Below are 22,843 nucleotides of genomic sequence, written 5' to 3'. Positions count from 1 at the left end.
GGGGGCCCAAACCCCTCCAACATTAATCCCCCGCCCCTTCCCAGGCTCTTCAATCACAACATGTAAATAGCAGAATAACTCAACGTCTGTTTCAAATAGTGGCTGTTGAATTTCTAGTGAGAAAGCTGCATACTGTGCTTGGCTAAATGGTATAAACGAATAAAAATTGTAAACATCCAATAATTATAATAATATATCCTCAAATTTCACTTTATTCCTACTGATTACTGGTTTCATTTCAAAAGAATGCACTTACCAGTAAAATTGTGTTTTGCAATGACGATCATCCAAAGCCAAGTCACTAGGAAAAGCAGAAGAAAGCAGGAATTAATGTAATATAGGAATGTTTCACTTGTGGACAATTGTGTATAGAATTGTTCAAGAGTAAGCCGCTACAGTAACCTAATAATATTATTATCACTTGATCCCTTTATCAAAGGCACTTATAACATTTGTGATACAATTAGTAACATTTGTTTTATTTTTCCAGTTGGAGTACAGGCAGGTGAAGTGACATGCTCATGGGCACATAGTGGCAGTAGTAGGATTGGAATCCACAACCTCAAGGTTGTCCAAGGTCCAGAACCTTAACGCCTACACCACACTTCCTGCAAATAATATTAGTAAAACAAAAAAAACGAAAAAAAAACTCCAAATGCTTTATACAGAAAAGTACTAAGTTAAGTTCTGCAAACCTTGGTCTACTCTATTCTCTTTTAGTTCCTAATAGAAACTAGGCTTTCTAACATATCTTACTTGTTTTTTATTTTGGTTGAATTCTGTTTATTTCAAGTCATTGATTATTCTAACCAGGTTCTATTACTGAAAAAAAATTATAGGAAATGGATAATTTTAAATGTCAGAGACTGATATACTCAATAATAAAAAACGAGTTTGTTTGGGAATAAAAGTATATGGACTGAAATTTAAATTTGCCAACAAACACTGAAAGTACTGTACGCGTATATGCAAAAAAGGTCCAGAAACAGCTATATTTTCTAAGGAAGCCCAGTACTTCAGCATTGTTGGAACATTTCTGCCTATTTCTATAAATATCTATTGTTATTATTATTGTAAGACCGTTAATTGTTGTTACAGTGTCTGTTAATTATCATGCATGCTCCGTTAAATGAGAAAGAGAGAAAAAAAAGTCCAGATATGGTTCCTTTCCGGAAGAGGAAAGTGGGGGATGTGATTTTTTTTTTTTCTCTCTCTGGCTGTTCTCTGAAGGAGTGTGAATACAACGCTAGTGTTGATTTTTATATTTGGACTCTTACTATTCTCAAGTCCAGTTGCCTCAGGCATACTTACATTATGAATAGTAAACGTGACACCATAGATTCCCCATGGATTCAAGAAAATATCTATCTATGTATCTGTTGTAATGGGAAAATGTGTGAATGTGAAAGTGTTTTGAAGCCGGCCTGGAACCCCATTGAATTTATACAAAAAAATGACACAAATATGAAACAAAAAGGATGAATCAGTAGACCAGTAAACATAAAGGGATCTCTGTTAAAAACTCCATCCTGAAGCAGAGTGTAAAATGAAAGGCGACTTCCAGTCTGCATGTTCTTTAAATAGTGGAAAGACCGGAAAGGGCAGAACTTCCACTGATGTGGTGGAAGTGACATCAGGTAGCACCAAGGTTTACGTTCTTCACTCTAAAGGAAAACGGAAAGGTGGTTACTGACTATGTCGACTCTTGACCAGAGCTAGTGATGTGCTTCCTTTGCTTGTGTGTTTGACACTATCTATCTATCTATCTATCTATCTATCTATCTATCTATCTATCTATCTATCTATCTATCTATCTATCTATCTATCTATCTATCTATCTATCTATCTATCTATCTATCTATCTATCATCAAACTTATACTAAACTATACACTGCAGGTTCAAAAGAAATTTAATTAAAACCAAAAAGGAAACAATGCATTATGTCTACAAGTGCAATATATATGCACCCTGTGAAGAAAATACAATCTGTTATCATAAAGTAAGGTAAATGCTTTGTGTAATTGATAATCACAATGCTGTTTATTCATAAACCATGTCAGTTATCTCCTTTTGAAATTTGGTATATATTAATGCGCTTATATATTTAATTTTAGTCGCACTTGTGCCTGCCAGGGCCTTGATCCAGAGACTTGTGGCGCATCCTTCTCATTTGGTTGCTCATGGAGTATGTACTTCAATGGCTGTAAGTTTGCTCGCAGCAAAATCCCTCGTAGGTTCAGGCTTCTGGGAGATGATCCAAAACAGGTGAGTTGAATTGAATTAAATTGAATAAATATCAATACAAAAGTTAAAGGAAATATAAATACTAGTAACCACATATTGCTGCACGTTGCGCACGATGTATCACTTCAACAGCTGCAAATTGTTTTTCTTGTGCTTTTAAAGAATCATCTTTATTTAACACTGTACAATCTTCTAATTTGAGTGCAGATGAAATCTTCAGCCAGTTTGAACGTACATGCACGACTATTTAGGACTCTGTTGCTCCATTTAAGAGTAAGCGCTGCAAACATTAGTCAGAACCTTGGCTTAACAAAACCCCCTGTGCTCTTAGACGTGCATGTACTGTAGATGTGCTGAATGAAGGTGGAAGAAAGACAACTGGCATATTTCTCGAGGCACTTTATTCAATTGTTTAAGAGAATATCAAAAAGCAGTCAAAGATGTAAAGTCACATTAACTCACCATGCTAGTCTCAAATAATTCTCATAGGCCACAGGCTTTATTCAACACCATTAACTCTTAAGTCAGGCAGTTTCTCAGCATCTCCTAATATTTATGAAGACTTTTAAAACTTTTTTGGTAAACAAGATCACTGCCATTCAATTATCTATTATTTTACCTGTATATGATCCTTCTGGACCTCTTGTCCAGCCTGAAGATTTTTTAAATGAAAATGGTATTTTAGATGATTTTCAGTCTGGTTTTAGAGCTCGTCATAGCACAGAAACTGCAGTTTAAAGGTTTATAATGAACTTCTTTTATTAACTGACGCTGGTGTTGTTGCGATTTTGATTACGTTGGATCTTACTGCAGCATTTGATACTGTGGATCACACAATTCTCTGATCACGTTGGAGGCAGTTTGTGGGAGTTCAAGGTACTGCCCTTGAATGGCTTAAGTCCTATTTAACAAATCATAGTCTTTCTGTATGCCTTGCTGATTCTTCTTCCTCCTCATCCCCTCTTAGCTGTGGTGTTTCACAAGGCCCCATTCTTGGTCCTGTACTTTTACATGCGGCCTCTTGGTTCCATAATTAGGAAATATGATTTTTCTTTTCAGCTTTACTTGCCATTTAAAACACTGCAGGGCAGTTCAGCGCCCCGGTTACACAAGTGTTTAAATGAAATAAAATCCTTGATACCAATACATTTTCTTCAGCTCAATGAAAAGAAAACAGAAATATTGGTTTTCAGAAATGATGAAATTTCATCTTCTCTAAACAATGCTCTTGGTTCTCTGGTATCATATTAGAGGCCTTATACCCAGAACTTGGGAGTTATTTTTGAGAAAACTTTTAAATTCGACAAACAGATCAATGCTGTGGTTAGATCCTGTTTTTATCAGTTGAGACATTTATCAAAGGTCAGGGCCTTTTTATCTCAAAATAATCTTGTAAAAGCAGTTCACGCATTTATACCCACCAGGTTAGATTACTGTAATAGTCTGTACCTAGGGGTTGATCTGGGATCTTTACATCACCTACAGATGGTGCAGAATGCTGCGGACAGTTTTTTAACTCGCACTCGTAAACGTGACTATATTTGTCCAGTACTCGCCTCACGTCATTGGCGTCAAGTTCATTTTTGAATTGATTTTAAAATTGTTTTATTGGTTTCTAAATGCCTAACTGGACTTGCGCCTTTTTACCTCTCAGATCTTCTAAAAATTTACACCCCAAAGAGGGCACTTACAGTAGGTCGTCTAGCCAGTATAAACAGAGAGGAGAGAGGGCTTTTTCAGCAGCTGCTCCTTCTCAGTTTACCAGAGTATATCAGAGCGGCCCCCTCTTTAGTCACATTTAAGTCATTACTGAAGACACGCTTCTTCATGCTGGCATTTGAATCAATGGGGAGTGAGTGAGACATCCTTGTACTTTCTTTTATTGTCATGTTCATGCTAATATTTTAATTTGTTTTATTTTATTTATATTTTATGTGATAAAATGTATGATTGTACAACACTTTGGTCAGAATTGACTGTTTTTTAAATGTGCTTTATAAATAAACTTGATTTGACTTGACTTGACTAATCCAGTCACACAGGCCATGTTTTCACCCATTACATCTATGGAGAGGTGTAGCGCTTTTGAAATGTAATTTAAGGAAGTAGTTTGATTGTGTAAAATTATTTCAGAGCCATTGACTTTTGTTTACAGTCCTTTGTGAAATTCATATACACATTAAGTTTCCATGTCTAAATGCTTTATGAATTATTTCTACAGTATTTTAGTGCAGTTAATGCAAAAAAATGTACTGAAAAATGATGTATGTTGCTTTCGCCAAGACATATAAAATATTTAGTGAAAGCGATAAATAAGTATACTCACAATTAAAATATTTTCAAACTGATCTTGAATAATAAAAATAAATAAGAGATTTGTAAATAAAATACTGTCAGAATTAGGACAAGAACCAGAGTAACTGTGTGAACATAAAATCTGAAAATTAATAAAGAGACAATTAAGAATATTGGCAAATATGCACCATAAAGGTTGGCACATTGGGGTAATGGTTAGCCCTACTGCCTTTCAGCCATTATTGCCTGGGTCCCATTTGCAGTCCAGTAACTATCAATATTAGGTGTGCACATATGTGCCAGAGGATTTCTAAAGATACTCTTCTAATGAATCCCAAATGTTGTAATTGGCATCCTTAAAAGCAGCTCAATATGAGGGAGTAAGGATGCATTGCTGAATATGAATGCAGAGGACAGACATCATATCTGCCATCCATTAGGTGCTGCTAAGAGAACACCAGCAGCCATACCACCTGCATTTCAGAACAGGTAAAGCACATGAAGTTAAGCATGTTTGGTTCCTGCCAGTACTTGGATGGGAGACCATCTAGGAAAAAGTTTAGACTGTTGCTGGAAGAGATGTTGGTGAGTCCAGAAGGGGGCTCTTACCCTGTGGTCTGTGTGCGGATCCCCATGCCACAGTGCAGTGACAGAGAAATTGTGCCACAAAAATGGCACCTGCCTTCAGATGTGTCTTAAAATTGAAGTCCTGATTTTCTGTGGACATAAAAAAACCCTGGGCACAAACAGAGTAGGGCGTTTCTTGATGTTATTAGTAAATTTCCCACCATGTCCTGGTCATACTGCCCCCTTAATCATCCCCTGCCCCTTATTATCTCTCTCATCCCTTCAAAACTTAATAGCTAATGTGTGGTGAATGGCTGCCGTTACATCATCCAGGTGGATGCTACATATTGGTGGTGGTTAAAGTGGCCTATGAAGCACTTTTCATAGATTAGAAAAGATCTATATAAATGTAATTAGCTGCTTTGAGACTCTGTAGTAGGCAAAGATAGCTGGACAGGGCAGAATAAATTGTAAAAGGAATATAGTGCTGCACTGTGGATCATCTCCAGAATAACTGGAAATTGATATGGTGGGAGAAGCACTTCTGTGTTTTTTTAATCATATTCACCAATATTCAGCAATTGCACATATGCTGTTAGACTAATGTCCACTGACAGAGCGTGCACAGCTTCACAGTGGACATTTATACACAGAGTTCTGGCTGTGATGAGCTTTAATGGCCTGTTCTCCTAATTTGCTAAAGGTAAGAGTTTAAAAAGTCATATTCATAAAAGGGAACATAATAACTGAGTCAGTGTGTGGCTGTGCTTAGTAAGATGAGGAGGTGGTTATTTTATTTAAAAACGTATGTGTGTAATTTACATTTATGAATAATGATACAGAAGTTTTCTTTGTTAAGAGTCTCTTACTTTTCTTATGGATACAGCATTTTGTTCTGTACTATTAAGAAATACTAACCGTTGCATTCAAAGACAGTCCTTGATATTGTGAAAAGAATTTTTTTATTATTATTATTGCGCTTGTCCATGTAGTGGGTGCAGTGGGTGTTGTGCTTAATCTTGTGTCATGCTATGCAAATAAGAACACATACAATATTAAGAACTCCTGTGCAATGCCCTCAAACAGCAGAAAGATTAAAACAAAATGAATCTACTGTAATTTTTTTGCATAAAAATCGACCCATTTAGAAATACAGGCCAGTCTCTTGAAGAAGCTGTGAGATACCAATGTACAGTATTTGCAGCAGTCTTTTCTCAATTGATATTCATCCCAGGCCAGACAAATGCTAAGTGGATTCAAGGTTCACATAGTTAGACAATACCACAAGCTTACCACTATGATAAGTGACGCCAAGCTCAGTTTACATCTTCTATTGTCCTCATTTGGTATAGGATATGATTACCATAATCAACACAATAGGGAAACACACAAAATGTGTGTGTGAATATTGTAAGCTATACTCGGGTTTGCTTATTCTCTAAATGTAAGAACTGAATTAATGTCAAAATCAGGAATTTGGCTTTTTAATAAAAATTGCAGGATGACTAAAATTGCTAGATAAGTTCTTTCATTGATTTGTTTGATGATTATGTCCATCCACTAATTTACTGAACACACTTATTTTATAATAATAATAACAATAATAATAAATGTTATTTATATAGCACCTTTCTCATTCTCAAAGTGATTAATTCAGGCGTTTAAGGAACTGGAGTGAATTTTGGAAGCATGGGGAACAAGGCAGGAACAAATACTAAAAGAAAAACTCCAATGCAGGGCAAATTTTGTTATTGTATATAGTTCTTTTTATGATGAGAATCACTGTGAATCCTTTACAAAACAAGTTATATTTTAACTTCATCTTCAGTTGGAGTGTGTACTGTCACAGGGTACTTTGTACACACTGTACAAAGCATAAGTGTAGGAATACCAACAATGGTCTGTACAAAACAATGCAGTTTGACAATGCCCTATGATTGGTTGGTATCCTATATGGAGTTGATCTCTGCTTTGCTCCAACTGCTGCCTGAAATAAGCAGGTATGACGGCTTCTAGTATCCCATAGACAGTTCTTTGCTGTTTTGTGCCTGGTGGTGTTGAATTAAGTTCCTGTTCCCGTGACTTTTTAATGAATGGGTAATTCTTTCATAGTAGGCACAATTAGAGTGTTTCAGACAACAGCCATTTTTTAATTACCCTGTATATATAATGTGTTTTATGTACTGTACTATTCTGAAGCAACTTACTAAACAATCTTTATTTTCTGCAACATTTTCCAATAGAAGCTACTGTATGTCAATATTAGTTCAAAGAACACTTCAGTAAGGCTTCCTTTGTTGAAGGGATACAAATACAGTATATGACAATTCTTAAATGTTAGCATTAATGACTTTATAAGCAGTAATTAACAGAATAATTTATTTTCATTTTAAACTATAACCTAGACTGTACATTGTGTTTTAAAATGAACATACAATTGTTCTGTTGATTCTAGAGTTCCACTATATGAATCATAGAGATATGTTTCAAAATAAAAAATGTAAACAACTATGGCAATAAAGCTGAAACTATGAAGGGGTTTCAAGTATTAATGCTTCAGCTAATAAACTGTAGTAAAGTTAGTATAAGCTGTTAATGATTGTAATAACATAGAGGCCGAAGTACCCTTATTTTAAAAGAGAAATTACAAGGCCACATATTATTTGAAACATATTCTATTTAATTTTTTTTTTATCATATTCCTTAAATCAACTCTTATTTATTAATATTCGTGACTATAATAATTGTGTATATTTTTTTTTAAGGAAGAGAAGCTTGAAGGTAATTTGCAGACCTTAGCCTCAGATGTGGCACCAATTTATAAAAAGCTGGCTCCACAAGCATTTCAGAATCAGGTAATGATATGTGTTGAATTCATTTTACAAGTTATTTAAAATGTGTAAAGTTATCCCCATGTATTTGTGTGTATATATTATAAAAAGTAAAATCAGACGTAACACAGTAGCTGCTTTTTTTATGAGCTTTTCCACAATAACTTGCATGCATCTTAACTGCTTTCATGGGGCCAGTGACTTTTTGTCTCTGTTTTCTGCTCAGTAACTCCTAGTGAATTCCAGCCCGTCTTTGCCTGCCCCCTGAGGGGTCCACACAGATCCTAAATCAAATCTTAAAGTGGCCATTTATATCTTTGTGGGCGGGTACTTATCAGTACAAATTTCTAGAATGAAACTCAATTCATTCTTAATTAAGGAGAATAAATAAGTCCTTGTTTAAAACTATGTTAATAAAGTATTGTCATGAAAAGAATTTAAATGTAAAGAACAGTGTCAGCACTGTCACTATATCAATTAAGCAACAGATTGAAGATATGATACAGAGCAAGACTTGAATAGCAGTATGGTCAGATATCCTATACTCCAGCAGACAAACTGACATCAACAGGACAGACCTTTTGGTCAGGAGCCACACCAGAATTAACCAAAAAGCAGCACAGAAATGCATCCAGACAGTAAATACATTAAGCATTTTGAACACCACAATGAGCACTGTAGGCATAATATAAAAATAAAAGAATCAAATATTAAGTTAATTAAATGTCATTCTGTACAATAATTTTGTATTCAAGATCAGAATAGAGCATCACTAAGGCAGACAAAGCCTGCACGTACAGTATAAGCAGAACAAACATCGCGGTGGCTGTAGGATGTACACACAGCTGACAGAGATGAAATGACAACTCACCACATCTGGAGTTCCCTGTGTATTTAGTATATAACTTGTTCAGGATTGCCTGTGCAGTGTGCCCACACCTAAATTCAAAAGCATAGAAGGTCAAACACAAAAATAAAATTGTAAACTAAAAAGCCTACAGCTTATCAGCAAGAAAGGAAAAAGAATAAAAAGCATGACCCAACTTATTTTGACGAATTAACTCTTGTTGGCCCATAGGCTTTTGTTATACATGGCTGGTTACCTTGTCCATTCTGATTAGACACTGACTGCACTTTTCTCCCTGATATATCAGTGACTGCATGCATGTTGTATCCAAGAGTAAAACCAGTAAATGAGTATAAGCTAACCTCTTTATTGCTGCGCTGTATTGTTAAATCTATGAACATATCTAACACAGTTCCATTTTTGTTTCAAATTTGCCACCAATAAACAATATATACCATGTTATACTTTGGACAGTTTTTGATGCAGTATATTAAAAGACATTAATGTGGCATTATTTTATCTGACTTGATTTCTTAAAGAATATACTGTATTGTACATATGTACATATATATTTATAAATGTGACATCCATGTGATTGATTGACGACCTGACCTGATCTCCAGTACCCCCTGACTCTGAAATGGATTGAGCAGGTTTGGAAATGTTATGTTTCTAAAAATGTATAATTCCATTGTTTGGAAAAAATATTTTTGGTAACAATTTAGTTTGGGTACTATTACTGATTTACTCTTATGTAACAAGACCTTAACAAAGGCCTTCATAACACTTATAAAACATTGCTTTGGAGAGAAGAGACAGCTAATTTAGTAGATGGGGTATTCATCTCTGTGCTGTGTGGTGTATTGAAATGATGGTAAAATGACTTGTGAGAAATGTGTCTCAGTTACACCATCTCAGACCACTCCTAAATGACATTTTGTTAGCAGTTCACATTGCAGAGATGAATAAACACTTTACTGATGCTTTGTAAGTGTTATGAAGACCCAAAGGGTTTGTTTAGGTCTTGTTACATAAGAATAAATAAATAAATAACAGATGCATTTTTGCAGTACCTAAGGTATTATCAATGTTTTTATTTTGGAACTTAAAAATAACACCCATCATATTGCAACTTTGACAATATTTAGTAAGGTTTGGTCTAATCTTGCAGAAATCTTCTTTGCCTATGTTTACAACATGCATATCTTTCTCAAACCTGCTGGATCCTATTTAGTAAATGTCAATGTATACAAGTCAAAACACTTTTAAATACATTTTAGTCACATGAATAATGAAATGTTGATCAAGTATTTCATGTTGCAGCCATCTGTATTTGGAGAGCCGATGTACAGTATTTTTGCCAAGCAGCTTTCTAAGGCATCAGTCTACAGTATAAAGCTCAAGTTCAGTCTCCACCACTGACTAACTGTGCAACCCTGAGTGAGTTGCTTCACCTGCAAAAGTTCACACTGCATGAATGAAGGAAACAAACAAACTGATCATAGATCTCTACATACAAACATTTGACAATAAATGCAATGCATGCGTAGTGCAGAATTCTAAAAAATCATACATTTTAAACTGACTTTCAGAAGTAAAAAGGACAGTTTTCTTAAACATGCAGTATTCTCCATTTAAACATTAATGTTTTTGAGTCTGTGGTATGCCTGGCTTGAGAATTATAATTTCAGGGCTGGCTGTTTATCAGCTCTATATAATTACTTTCTTGTCATTTCATTCTTTGAGTTTCCACTATTTCCTCATAGAGTGCTTAGATTTGGGAGTTTTAACATATTTCAGCTAGCAGTTCAACCAGCACCAGACTTAATACAGAAAAAATAAAAGTGATGGAAAGATTAAAATCTCCTTAAATATCCAAAAGGAGACAAAAAAGCAAGCCAAGCGTTTCATTTAAGTGTTTATTTCATATTGACAAATGTCTTCTTTTTTTCTACCTTTTATTTAAAACTTGAAGCTGTGTGTCCAACATTAAGCAGATTATCATCGTAATTAACTCAGTGTCAGTTATTACACTCCGCCTTATACGCTGCACATACTAACTCATAGTAAAAATGTACAGTTCTCTGCAGTTCATATTGATTTCTCACTATGTGCTTTTTTTCAGGTTGAGTATGAAAACATTGGATCAGACTGCAGGCTCGGTTTGAAAGAAGGCAGGCCGTTCTCAGGTGTCACCGCTTGTGTTGACTTCTGTGCTCATGCTCACAGAGACACCCACAACATGAACAATGGCAGCACTGTCGTATGTATTTTCTTTATGGTTAGATGAATTTTGCTGCTTCCACCATAGATGTTTTATGGTTTTGAAGAGTTTTCTTCGTATGTATATAGTCCCTGATTTATGAGAAGTAAGAGTAGTTAAAGTTTTTTTATAGGGAAAACACAATTCTAGCATTTTTCAAGGGAGCTTTATAGCATGATTGAGGCATATAAATTATTTAGTTAGATAGATAGATAGATAGATAGATAGATAGATAGATAGATAGATAGATAGATAGATAGATAGTAAAGGCACTATATAATAGATAGATAGATAGATAGATAGATAGATAGATAGATAGATAGATAGATAGATAGATAGATAGATAGATAGATAGTAAAGGCACTATATAATAGATAGATAGATAGATAGATAGATAGATAGATAGATATGAAAGGCACTATATAATAGATAGATAGATAGATAGATAGATAGATAGATAGATAGATAGATAGATAGATAGATAGATAGATAGATAGTAAAGGCACTATATAATAGATAGATAGATAGATAGATAGATAGATAGATAGATAGATAGATAGATAGATAGATAGATAGATAGATAGATAAAACTTTATTTGTTCCTGGGGAGATATTAAAATTTTTTACAGAAGCTCGAGAATGCACTGTATCAGTGCGTACTCTCAACCTCCTCCTCCTCCTTCTTCTCTTTAAATAAATAAATACATAAATAGACAAATATGTAAATGAAAAAATAAGTAAATAGCAGATGCAATAAAACGTTAAAAAGTAGATGCAATGTGAAAGAAATCAGACACTGTAAGGTGGTAGCAGGTGATCGTATACCTAGACATCATCGATTGGTGGTATGCACATGCACAGAAGAGATGAGGGGTACATAAGGAAAAAAATGTTGAGGATCATAACGCCAGGCAAGAGGAAAAAGGAAGGCCAAAGAGAAGGTTTATGGATGTGGTGAGGCAGGACATGAATGTAGTCAGTGTGACAGAAAATAATGTATGTTGTAAAAGACAGGGATAGATAGGGACAGAGGATCCACTCTGGCGACCCCTTCTTAATGGAAGCAGCTGAAAGAAGAAAAAGACAGATAAGTAAAAAAATAAATATACATACACACTTTGGTCTGAACACACACCAGAATAACCATCAACCAAGAAAAATAAAAAGAAAGAAATTTCTCAACTGGCTGTCACAGTCATGGTGAGGCATTATGCAGATGTATTGCTGTTGGTATAAAGGAGCCCAAATAGTGTTTCTTGACACAATTCTGCTGAATAATTCATTAGCTGAAAGCCCTCAGTGTTAGTGTGTCAGAGAGAGGATGTGCAGGTTTGTTCACAATGGTACTCAGTCTTGTCTTCATTCTCCCCTCCACTATGACCTCAAGGGGGTCCAGACTGCATCCTATAACTGAGCTCTCCCTTTTAATTAGCTTGTAAATTTGGTGGGCGTCTCTTGAAGTGATGTTACCAGAGCAGCACGCCACAGTGTAGACAATCACATTGGCCATCACAGAGTTATAGAAGATGTGAAGGTTGTCAGTCCTCACATTAAAGGAGCGCAGTCTCTTAAGGAAAATGAGCCTGCTCTGCCCTTTCTTCTCTAGGTCCTCTGTGTCCTAAGACCAGTCCAATTTGTCAGTAATGTGGACCCCCAAGTACCTCTTCTACATCCATTCCTTGAACAGTGACCGGACATAGAGGCTCTTTGGTTTTGCTGATGTTAAGTTGCAGACAATTCTCTTTGCACCAAGAAACAAAGTTCTCCATCTGACTCCTCTCCTGTGTCTCATCTCCCTTATCATTACACCGTATAAGTGCAGAATCATCTGAGAATTTCTGCAAGTGACCTGAGCTGGTATTATATTTGTAGTGGGAGATGTACAGAGAAAAGGAGACTGTTCTTTGTGGTGCTCTAGTTTTGTTCACATCCGTGTCAGAAACAATGTGTTAAATGTTCTTCTTATTCAACTAACTTGAAACAGTTTCATAGCCTATTACTGTTACACTATTTTCTGGCCAAATACTTGGTAGTATATGGTAATGTATGCAGTAAATTAATTACATACTTCTATAGCGGTCATAGGCTGCAGTTCTAGAATTTCCACACCCTACCCTGTCTGTAGTTTTCATGATAACCCATTCAGGCAATTAGAGCGACTTTATAAAAAAACTGGGCTCGCGGTTCACAAAGATATGTATTTCCACCATCTTTCACATTATAAGGATTGTATTAATCAAACTAAATCTGCCTACTATTCTAATATAATCAGCATGAATGAAGGCAACACTAAATCATTGTTCTCACTCCGCAAACGTGTCACCCAACCCCCTGGTTTGTGGCCATCACATCTCTACTCTTATGCCTTTTGTAATTCTCTGATGTCATTTTTTATGAACAAAATCGAGAGTATCCACCACTACCTTGCTTTGCAATCCGCTCACACTACTCCTTCTGAATTCTTCCCATCTACTCACCCTTTTTCTTTCTTTCAACTTCCCTCCATCTTAGAAATATCAGATATAATCCTTCATTCTAAGTCATCCACCTGTCTGCTTGACCCCTTACCTACATCACTTGTCAAAGCCTGCCTTCCATCTCTGCTCCATATTATATCTGCTATTATCCATTCTTCTCTTTCAACTGGAATTGTTCCTGCTTCATTCAAAACTGCTGTAGTAACCCCAATTTAAAAAAAAATCTGCGCCGATCCATCTAATTTTAACAACCTGCATCCGATCTCTAACCTACCTTTCTTATCCAAAATCCTAGAAAAAGTGGTAGCCAAACAGCTCCACTCTCACTTATCCCTGAATAACCTGTATGAACAATTCCAGTCTGGTTTCCGCCCACTCCATAGTACAGAAACTGCATTAATCAAAATAACTAACAATCTTCTCATGGCAGCAGACTCCGGCTTACTCTCTATCCTCATACTACTTGATTTGAGTGCGGCTTTTGACTCCATTTCTCATTCCATTCTTCTCAATAGACTATCTTCCATTGGTGTCACCCATAATGTCTATAACTGGTTCACATCCTACCTTTCTGGCCGCTCCCAATTCATACAGCTCAAATCATTTTCATCTCACTCTGTATCCGTTACCTCAGGAGTGCCTTAAGGCTCTGTCCTGGGCCCCCTTCTGTTCACCATCTATCTCCTTCCTCTGGGCAGTATTTTCAGGAAATATAATATCCATTTCCACTGTTATGCAGATGACACCCAGCTTTATTTTTCAACTTCACCCACAATCACCCTCCCACCTACCACCCTTACTGACTGTCTGGCGAAATCAAAAACTGGTTTACATTTAATTTTCTTAAACTCAACAGTGATAAAACAGAGATCCTTCTTATTGGTACAAAATCCACATTATCCAAATCCCATAACTTCCCTATTATAATTGATAACTGTACTCTATCCCCCTCCTCTCAGGCCAAAAGTCTTGGTGTCATCTTGGATAATAATCTCTCCTTTCTTTCACACATCAATACTATTACACGATCTGCCTACTTCCACCTACGTAATATCAACCGTCTCCGCCCCTCTCTCACCCCTCACTCTGCTGCAGTTCTTGTTCATAGCCTTGTCACCTCTCGCCTTGACTATTGTAACTCTCTTCTTTTTGGTCTCCCTCAAAAAACTCTTCACAAACTTCAATTAGTCCAGAACTCAGCCGCCCGTATTATCACGAGATCTCCTTCTACTCACCACATCACTCCTGTTCTGCATCAACTTCACTGGCTCCCTGTCAAGTTCCGCATCGAGTTTAAAATCCTTCTGCTAACCTTTAAAGCTATTCATGATTTAGCCCCCCCATACCTGTCTAACCTTCTCCATATCGTCACCCCTTCCCGTACTCTTAGATCATCCTCCTCAATTAAATTGACTGTTCCTTCCGCTTGTCTTTCCACAATGGGGAACAGAGCTTTCAGTCGTTCTGCCCCCCGACTTTGGAATGCACTGCCTCCTGAGATTAGAAACATTAATTCATTCTCTCTGTTTAAGTCTTCAGTTAAAACTCATCTTTTTAAACTTGCCTTCTCTATGTAAACACTGTACTGTATTGTGTGTTGGGTGTTGTGTAAAGTGTACGGTGTCCTTGAGTGTTGAAAGGTGCCTATAAATAAAATGTATTATTATTATTATTAGTTGTGCTAAGTATAGTTTAAAGTTTTTTTCAGCATCACTTCTATTACAGCTTTTTCACTATTAAATAGCTTTAAGAAGAGACATTGCTGGTTTGTCGACGCAATTAGCATAGAGTCAGAAAAACTGTAGGAAGGCTCATAACTCCTAGAAATGAGAAAATGTCCAAGTTGGTGTTACTACTGTTAAGACTTTTTGTTCATCACAATCACTGCAATGTTCTTCACCTAGGTTTGCACTTTAACAAAAGAGGATAATCGATCAATTGGGAACACCCCTGATGATGAGCAGCTACATGTCCTCCCTCTGTACAAAATATCTCCTACTGATGAATTTGGCAATGAGGAACAACAGAGGGATAAAATGCGAAATGGAGCAATCCAAGTTCTGTCTGCGTTTCCGCGGGAAGTGCGCCTGCTAGCAGAACCCATGAAATCAGCCAAGAGAAAAAAACTGGAAGCAAAGAGAGCAGCAGCTGAGAAACAGGAGAGGAAAGCAGCAACACCCATGAAGCAAAAAGATGACAGAGTGAACAGCATCCCTCACAGTCTAAATGGTAGAAGCTATCTTACTTATTTTTGCAACATCTAAAAATTTTGTAAACAATAGATGGTGTTAATTGTGCACACTGAAAGCTTTTTTCCTTGCAGACGGGCAGTAATGGGCTGAATTGCTTTGTATGTAAATGACTCAAGTAAAACATAGAACAACAATTTGTTTTATTTGACATTTCAACAAAAATCAGCGTCGTACATATTACTGAAGACATATGTTATATATGTAAAGAGAGTCACACTATACACTATTGGATAAATTCATGTAGAAGACTAACATCTGCTTTTAAAAGTCACAAATGATGTATGCCTTTACTGATTACTGAACTTCTAGAAAGAATATCTGCATAGCTTACTACTAATGGACAGAAAAGGACTCATCATGCTTAGTTAAGCTTAGCATTGAGATCAGAAATTCTATGCTGTGCTGTCAGCCATGGAACATTGCTGCAAAATACCTGTTTGCAAAGTGTATAAAGTACTGTATGCATGTACAACCTATGGGGACAGTAATGATGAACATTTTCTTTATCACTGGTGACTTGAAAACAAACTTAAAGTCTCATATTTTGTGCTGAAGTTTTTGTTGTTAAAAAACACCAAGTTACTATACTCTATGATTACACAACAAAATCCCCATCTATAGAATGTCACTGTACACCATGCTTATTTAACAAAATCCCTAACACGGGCCATACTCAACAAGGCTCACTGCAGACAAGTAACTCTGCTGCCCAAGTCTCAACTGTGCTCATACGGCATTGCGAAGCTTAATTATCACTACCTGAACCTTTTCAGAAGTGGCTAACTCAATATTTAAAAAAAAAAGGCTATGACTTTTTAAATTATGTTTCTGGTGAAAGACACTGTATAATAAATGAAAATGTCATCATTACAAACAAGCAGGAAAGGAATGTGAAAGTTACGTTAATGTCTAATTTCTATAAGCCTTGTCAGTATCACTCTGTTGGAACAAATTCTCATATTATTCATTTTTACACCAGTAGATAATATAGCAATATGCAGAGTGCTCCAAAAACGTCAATACTTTTGAGAACTCTTTTCTTTCCTCTGACGTTAACAGTGATGGAACTGGGATTGATTTTAGAGTAAATGAAAAAGGTAGCTGCATGGATGGAGGTTGTTCACTTTTCAGTCTTATATTATTTCAGTCAACTGCAAACCTTTTTGAAACATCCTGTAAATTATGTTGAAAAGAGAGTATATTCACCTAAAATGTTCTTAAAACGTATAAACTTATTTAAACTTTGTTTTGTTGGACTTAATAGTAGATTACAGTAACCCCTTTTTCACAAATAACAAACATTTCTATTTTTTGTCTTTTTACATTTAAAAAAATACAAAGTACAAAAAAGTTCTGAATTCACTTGTTTATTAGATTACGGTAAATTTAGAGTGTACTTACAATAAGGATGTAATACATCAAGTTCAGGGCAGAAAATCCTCTGGTAGTCTTGTGTAGTTTGTACATGGGATGCACGGGCATCCCATCAAGGAGATACCTTATCCAGACGGGAGGCCCCAAGTGGACATCCCAGGCGTCCCGACCAGACATATGTGTAGCCCCATCCTTGGCCGGGATAGAAGAGGTGGACAGGGAAGGACTGTCTCTTGAGGGTGCTAATTCCCCCCAGTCACTAGGTGGCAGCAGCCCACGATATCTGCGCATAGATGGGAATAACCAGAATGCCGGGAACTGTAGTCAGGATCCTGCTGGGATCCATGGGTGCCACAAAAGGGTGCTTCAGGGAGATGTTCTCGCAGTTATGTGTGACTTCCTTGTGACCCGGAACTGCTTCCAGCAGGCAACAGCCCTGGCACCAATAGTACTCCCGGGTCCTCAATAAAAGGGTCAGAGCTGGGAAGAGGATGAGCAACATTCAACGGGAGGAGAGCAATGCAGTGGAGACGTGTGGTGTTTGGAGGAGAGAAAACTTGTGCTTTGGTGCTTTTTGTGAGGTATTTGTGGGTTATACACCCATTTGTTTAAACCCAGAACAGTCTTGGAGAGTCCGTGTTGGGGTTTGGGGCTCTCTGGTGCCCCCAAGCTTTCACACTTGGGATAAAATACTGGATATCGATTGGGGGCAGGTTGTTAATTTGGAAATAAAAATTCATCCTGTTATACTAATGTATAAATAACAATAAAATCTCAAGACTTTTGTCAATCTACGTAATAGTGGCTTTCCTCTTACAAACTGTCAATGTTCTAACCATAAGACATTACGCAAATTCTCTCAAAAGCAGTTAAATTAGTTCTATTAGTTCTGGACTAGGGGTTTGAACTTCAATTCCGGGGTACCACTGTGGCTGCAAGTTTTTATCCCAATCATTGAGTTAGCCTCACCTCTAAATGTTTAATTAACTAGCCTTTTTTCAAGGCTAGTTAGTTTGATTTCTGACTGGCTCTTTCTTGGGTGCTCCTTTTAGTGCAGCAACTGAAATGTTACTTTAGATCTAGAAATAATGCAAGACTTAAGCTACAATTACAGATTTACAATAGTACCTTATGTTTTCTGGCAGGTTTCAAAGAAGACTCATCGGATAAACCAGCATCATTCCAAATAGACCCTCAGGACTACTACAGTTCTTTCAGAGTACAGCGACATGGAAAACTTCTTCCCGGAAATTGCAGTCCTACCCCATCTTATGAAGCAAATAAGGTGTATCCTTACTCTTCTGTAATGCCTAATTCTGGTATGGAACCGCTTCCTGGCTTACATCAAAGATTTCCTGCTCAGTATGGGTACATGGGCCTCTCTGGTAATTCAAATTATACCCCTCCCTATGTTAAATATGGTGATTTGGATGTAGCTGTGAATGGCTATGCCTGTGCCATACCAGAAGAGAAGTCTTTGAAGTCATGTTTAGTTTCTAATGATTCTCCTGGTAAGCTTGGCTCAATGAATCCTCTCACCAAAGTCGGTAAGAATGAGAAGTTGCCATTAAGGCAACCACCCAATGTTAATAGCAAAGTGGACATGAGTGAATCACGCACATCAACTCCTCTTCCTGAAAGGGTGTCTCTGCTGTTTCACTCAGAGTCACCTGAGGTGCATGTAAACAGACCAAATGGGTTTCACAAAATGCAGCTAGGTAAAGAATACCCTCTGCCACAACTTGAACCAGTAGATAATACCAGCAAAATACACAATGGGCTAATCCCTGACCCAGATGTTCATGAAAACGTTGGAGATAAAGCAGAAGTGTGGTCAGACAGTGAACACAATTTCCTTGATGGAAATATTGGTGGGGTGGCTGTTGCACCATCCCATGGTTCAATCCTTATTGAATGTGCCAGGCGGGAACTTCATGCAACTACTCCAATCAAAAAACCAAACAGAAACCACCCAACCCGAATTTCCTTAGTCTTTTACCAGCACAAGAGCTTGAATGAACCCAAACACGGGCTGGCCCTTTGGGAAGCCAAAATGGCAGAAAGAGCAAGGGAGAGAGAAGAAGCCGAAAGACTGGGCATCAATGATGTCAACAGCTCTAAGCCTCCTAACAAAAAGGTGAAACTGGGCATCAGGGACAAGGAGGACATTGTGCAAGAGGATCATGAATTGGTGCAAATTCCTACTCGTAGGGCATTGGCAATAAGTAGGGATGGAGTAATTACTGTATCTTCATATGCCCTGACTCAAGTCACAGGCCCATACAATCGCTGGATTTGACTTTTAAGTGGTATTCTTGCTGCCTTACCTCAATGCTTTAGTTCATATCTTGTGGTGCTGTTCACTTTTTTTTTTTTTACAATTTTTTTTTTCTTTTATGGTTTTATATGGTTTTCATCTCAACTGTCATTAGGCTGAGGTTTCATTTTTTGTGGATTTTTAACTGTGACAACTGAAAAATGATGTATACTTTTAAGGAATGGTGCTGAACGCACATTTTTTAAAATGTGATTTTAACTATTTTATATAAAGGTCAAAAAAATCATGAACAAATGCAAAAAATATATATATTTATTATGGCAACCTGGTTTCTTCAAGGTTAGTCTTTTAAATCATTGAGTTTAATATCCAAGGATTTCATTTCTGGTGCTTTTGAAAGGGCCTGTTTACTGCAAATGTACATTACAGTGATCTATATTCACTTTGTAAATGGTGAATCTTAATTTTAAGCTACTATATATATTTTATGGATTTTGTTTCTCACCTCCTCAGGTTGAGTAACAACTGTTTTTTGAATGACTTTTAGTTAAGTCATGAAATGAACGTTTTTACATAACACAAGTGTTATTTAAAATAGTGATCTGCTGCCACCTTTTTTCCCAGGAATTACCAAGATATTTTGTGCCAATGTTTTAGTAGCTTTCAGTCCTTGCCAATTTCTTTCACACCTGCATTGGAACCTGGGCCTTAATCCACATTTTTCTAACCTGGGCTCTATGTAGTGTGGCATCCCTTATGTGGGTGGAAGTCATCCCACATTAGTTTATGGGTTGACCTACGTAGAGCAGTGGTTTACACCCGCAGACAGCCCATCATTTGTTTACATATTATTTGTCATCTTTCTAATCAGTCAAACAACAACCTTGGGAAGCATATGTGACATAGAACTCGTCAGAAATGCACTAATAATTGCTGAGGGTTCATTTTAAAAATAATTATCCATTTATCCCTGAAGCACATCAGAAATACATTCTAGTTGCTAGGCATTTTTTGGAGCCTGTGCATGTGCTCTTATCTTAATGTGAAACATTTCACCAATGTGGTTTGCACCTGGGTTGAAAAAAGGTGCATTATAATCTGGGTTGGAGTGGAGTGCTAGGGTGAAAGCATCATCACATGAAATGACTCCTTTCATCCTCTGTGTCGACTTCAAAAGGAATATTCAATATGTTGGTTTTAATTTAATTTCAGTAATGAAGGAAAGGTACATGTTTTCATGCATTTTTTATTTTATTTTTTCTCTTTGTGGAGGTGGTGTAAAATATTTCTGTTCTATACATGTATATACAAACAATATATCTGAAAAGCACTTTCATTTTTTAATAACTTGAAATAGCTCTGAATCTGATTTAAGTATACCTTAATTGTGAATATGTTGGTCATTTTTAAGTTAAATATCTCTTAGCAAATTTTACATGTTTTGCTATTTTCAGCACAATTTTAAGTTTTATCAAATAATGTGGATTTTGTTTTCCAGAATCATTGTAACTGGCCTGTAGGACATGGTGATAGGTATAGATATTTATGTCCTTCAAGGTTAATCGATGGTATATGATCCATTTTATGAATGTTAGCAGAATATCTTTAAGGTAACATTGGCAAAAAACTAAACAAACAAAATGTATCTAATGAATGAATTATACAAACTTGGGCTTTATTCATTATGGCAGATAAGACATGAATAGCTTAAAAAATCAAGAAAAAGATTACTGTGATATCAAGTATGCCCTCTGCAAAGTATTTTAAAGAATAAGCTTAAAATTAAGAGTGACTCAGCAGTGACAGTCACCGATTAATGGCCTACTTGTATTTTTGTTTTTGCACATCTCTCTTGATTTTCCAGTTAGTTAACGTCTATTTTTATGTCACTTTGCCAGTGATTACTTGCACCTTAATTACTGTGTACCTAAAAGAGAAGAAACAGTGAAATACTGTATATTGTAATGTACGATTCCTACTGTTAGAAAATGTAACACTCTGTGCAGTAATAGGTCGAATAAATATGTTGTGATAATGGCACATTCTGTAGTACCACAAGTAAGTAGTTCACGTGAATTCAAACTTATTTTCCTTCAGAAACCAATTTTGCTTATAGCCTTACTGCACCGTACTCTACAATATTGATAACAAAAAACTATTTGTAAACCATGTGTAAAATATTTCAGTTTTTGCTGTTCTGTCTGATTTTGTTCATTTGATTATCCGAGGGCTAAGGGGGGATCTCTCATAGAGAGCAGCAGTGGCTGCGTTGTACCTTTAATTTCATATGTGTTTTGTTGATTGGCAAAACCAGTTGACAAATACCTCCTGCTATCTGATTTCCAGTCATATAAAAAGAAACATGTAACCAGTAGCCATTGCTTAAACTTTGAGCTCTGTTCTGGTATTCTTTTTAATCTTCCCAGTTTCTTCTGAACCAAACCTTTGCCTTAATTTTCTGGACTTTAATATTAGTTTACACAACAACATCCTCATCACAAAAATTCATTTATTTAAACATGCCCAGTAGAGATTAGCAATCTGTTGTGTGTATGGATAAGCCAGGCAAGGTAATATTGGCCAACGTGAACAAACAATAGCTTGTTAAATACATTTTTTCTCTTTTTTTTTTAACAAATATTAGTATCTGTCAGAACTAGCAGGCATACAAAAATAAATACTTGTTTTGTGGGGGCACACTTTTGAGTCTTCTGAATTTAATAGGCAACAAATGAAACAACAAGAGGTGTTAGAAAAATATAACAGCTCCAAATACTAATTTGAAAAAAGAGCTGAGAACAAGAGACCTTATGGTGGAATTTGCTTTGCTCACCCATCCTTATACAGAGTACAATATGATTTTTTTCCCCAAAAAAAGATGAAAAAGCAAGAAAAAAAGTAATTGTTATAGAAAAAAACAGCAAACACGATTCAGAACCTAGTGAAACTTTTTTTTTCCAGTCAAAACCTGAATTTTTGAACAACTGAGTTAGAGCTGAATATCTTACCATGCTTCCCGACTGCTTTTTATAGATGGGGAAGCGGCTGCTGTGATGGAACAGAGAAACTCACATTGCCACACTACGCATCACAGCCGTCTTGGATACCTGGACATGGAAAATCTGCTAGTGAAGCAATACACAATGGAAAAGATGGTAAATAATTCATAAAAGGCATAAAATTGAGCTAATCTGGCTATAAAACCCAGCAGAATCATTTGATTTAATTTTCTGATTAGTCATTTGAGTTTGAGCTTTACCTAATGGGTCTCTAATAAACAGTAAATTTCTGATTAGTAGGTACCAGTATGAATGATCAAGCATTAAACAGTAAATGTCATTTTCAAAAGCCCTTTTTTACATATTAAGTAATTTGGCTGAAACCGAGATGAATGAATATCGTAACCCCCGTCAA

At 36.4% G+C, this 22,843-nt stretch overlaps 1 protein-coding gene across 1 annotated transcript in view; it reads left to right on the top strand.

Annotated features, from left to right (window-relative positions):
* tet1 (tet methylcytosine dioxygenase 1) overlaps window positions 1–20,696 on the top strand; it is a 192,007-nt gene extending 171,311 nt beyond the window's left edge. The window contains exons 9-13 of the mRNA XM_039737872.1: window positions 2,116–2,266; window positions 7,873–7,962; window positions 10,911–11,048; window positions 15,430–15,754; window positions 18,297–20,696. Of these exons, the coding sequence (XP_039593806.1) occupies window positions 2,116–2,266; window positions 7,873–7,962; window positions 10,911–11,048; window positions 15,430–15,754; window positions 18,297–19,450 (1,858 nt within the window). The 3' untranslated portion in view covers window positions 19,451–20,696. The remainder of the gene's footprint in view (window positions 1–2,115; window positions 2,267–7,872; window positions 7,963–10,910; window positions 11,049–15,429; window positions 15,755–18,296) is intronic.
* Window positions 20,697–22,843: the final 2,147 nt, after the last annotated feature.

This window comes from Polypterus senegalus, chromosome 1 (genome assembly GCF_016835505.1).
Source record: "Polypterus senegalus isolate Bchr_013 chromosome 1, ASM1683550v1, whole genome shotgun sequence".
NCBI classification, from domain to species: Eukaryota; Metazoa; Chordata; class Cladistia; order Polypteriformes; family Polypteridae; genus Polypterus; species Polypterus senegalus.
This window is presented reverse-complemented; position numbering and strand designations above follow the sequence as displayed.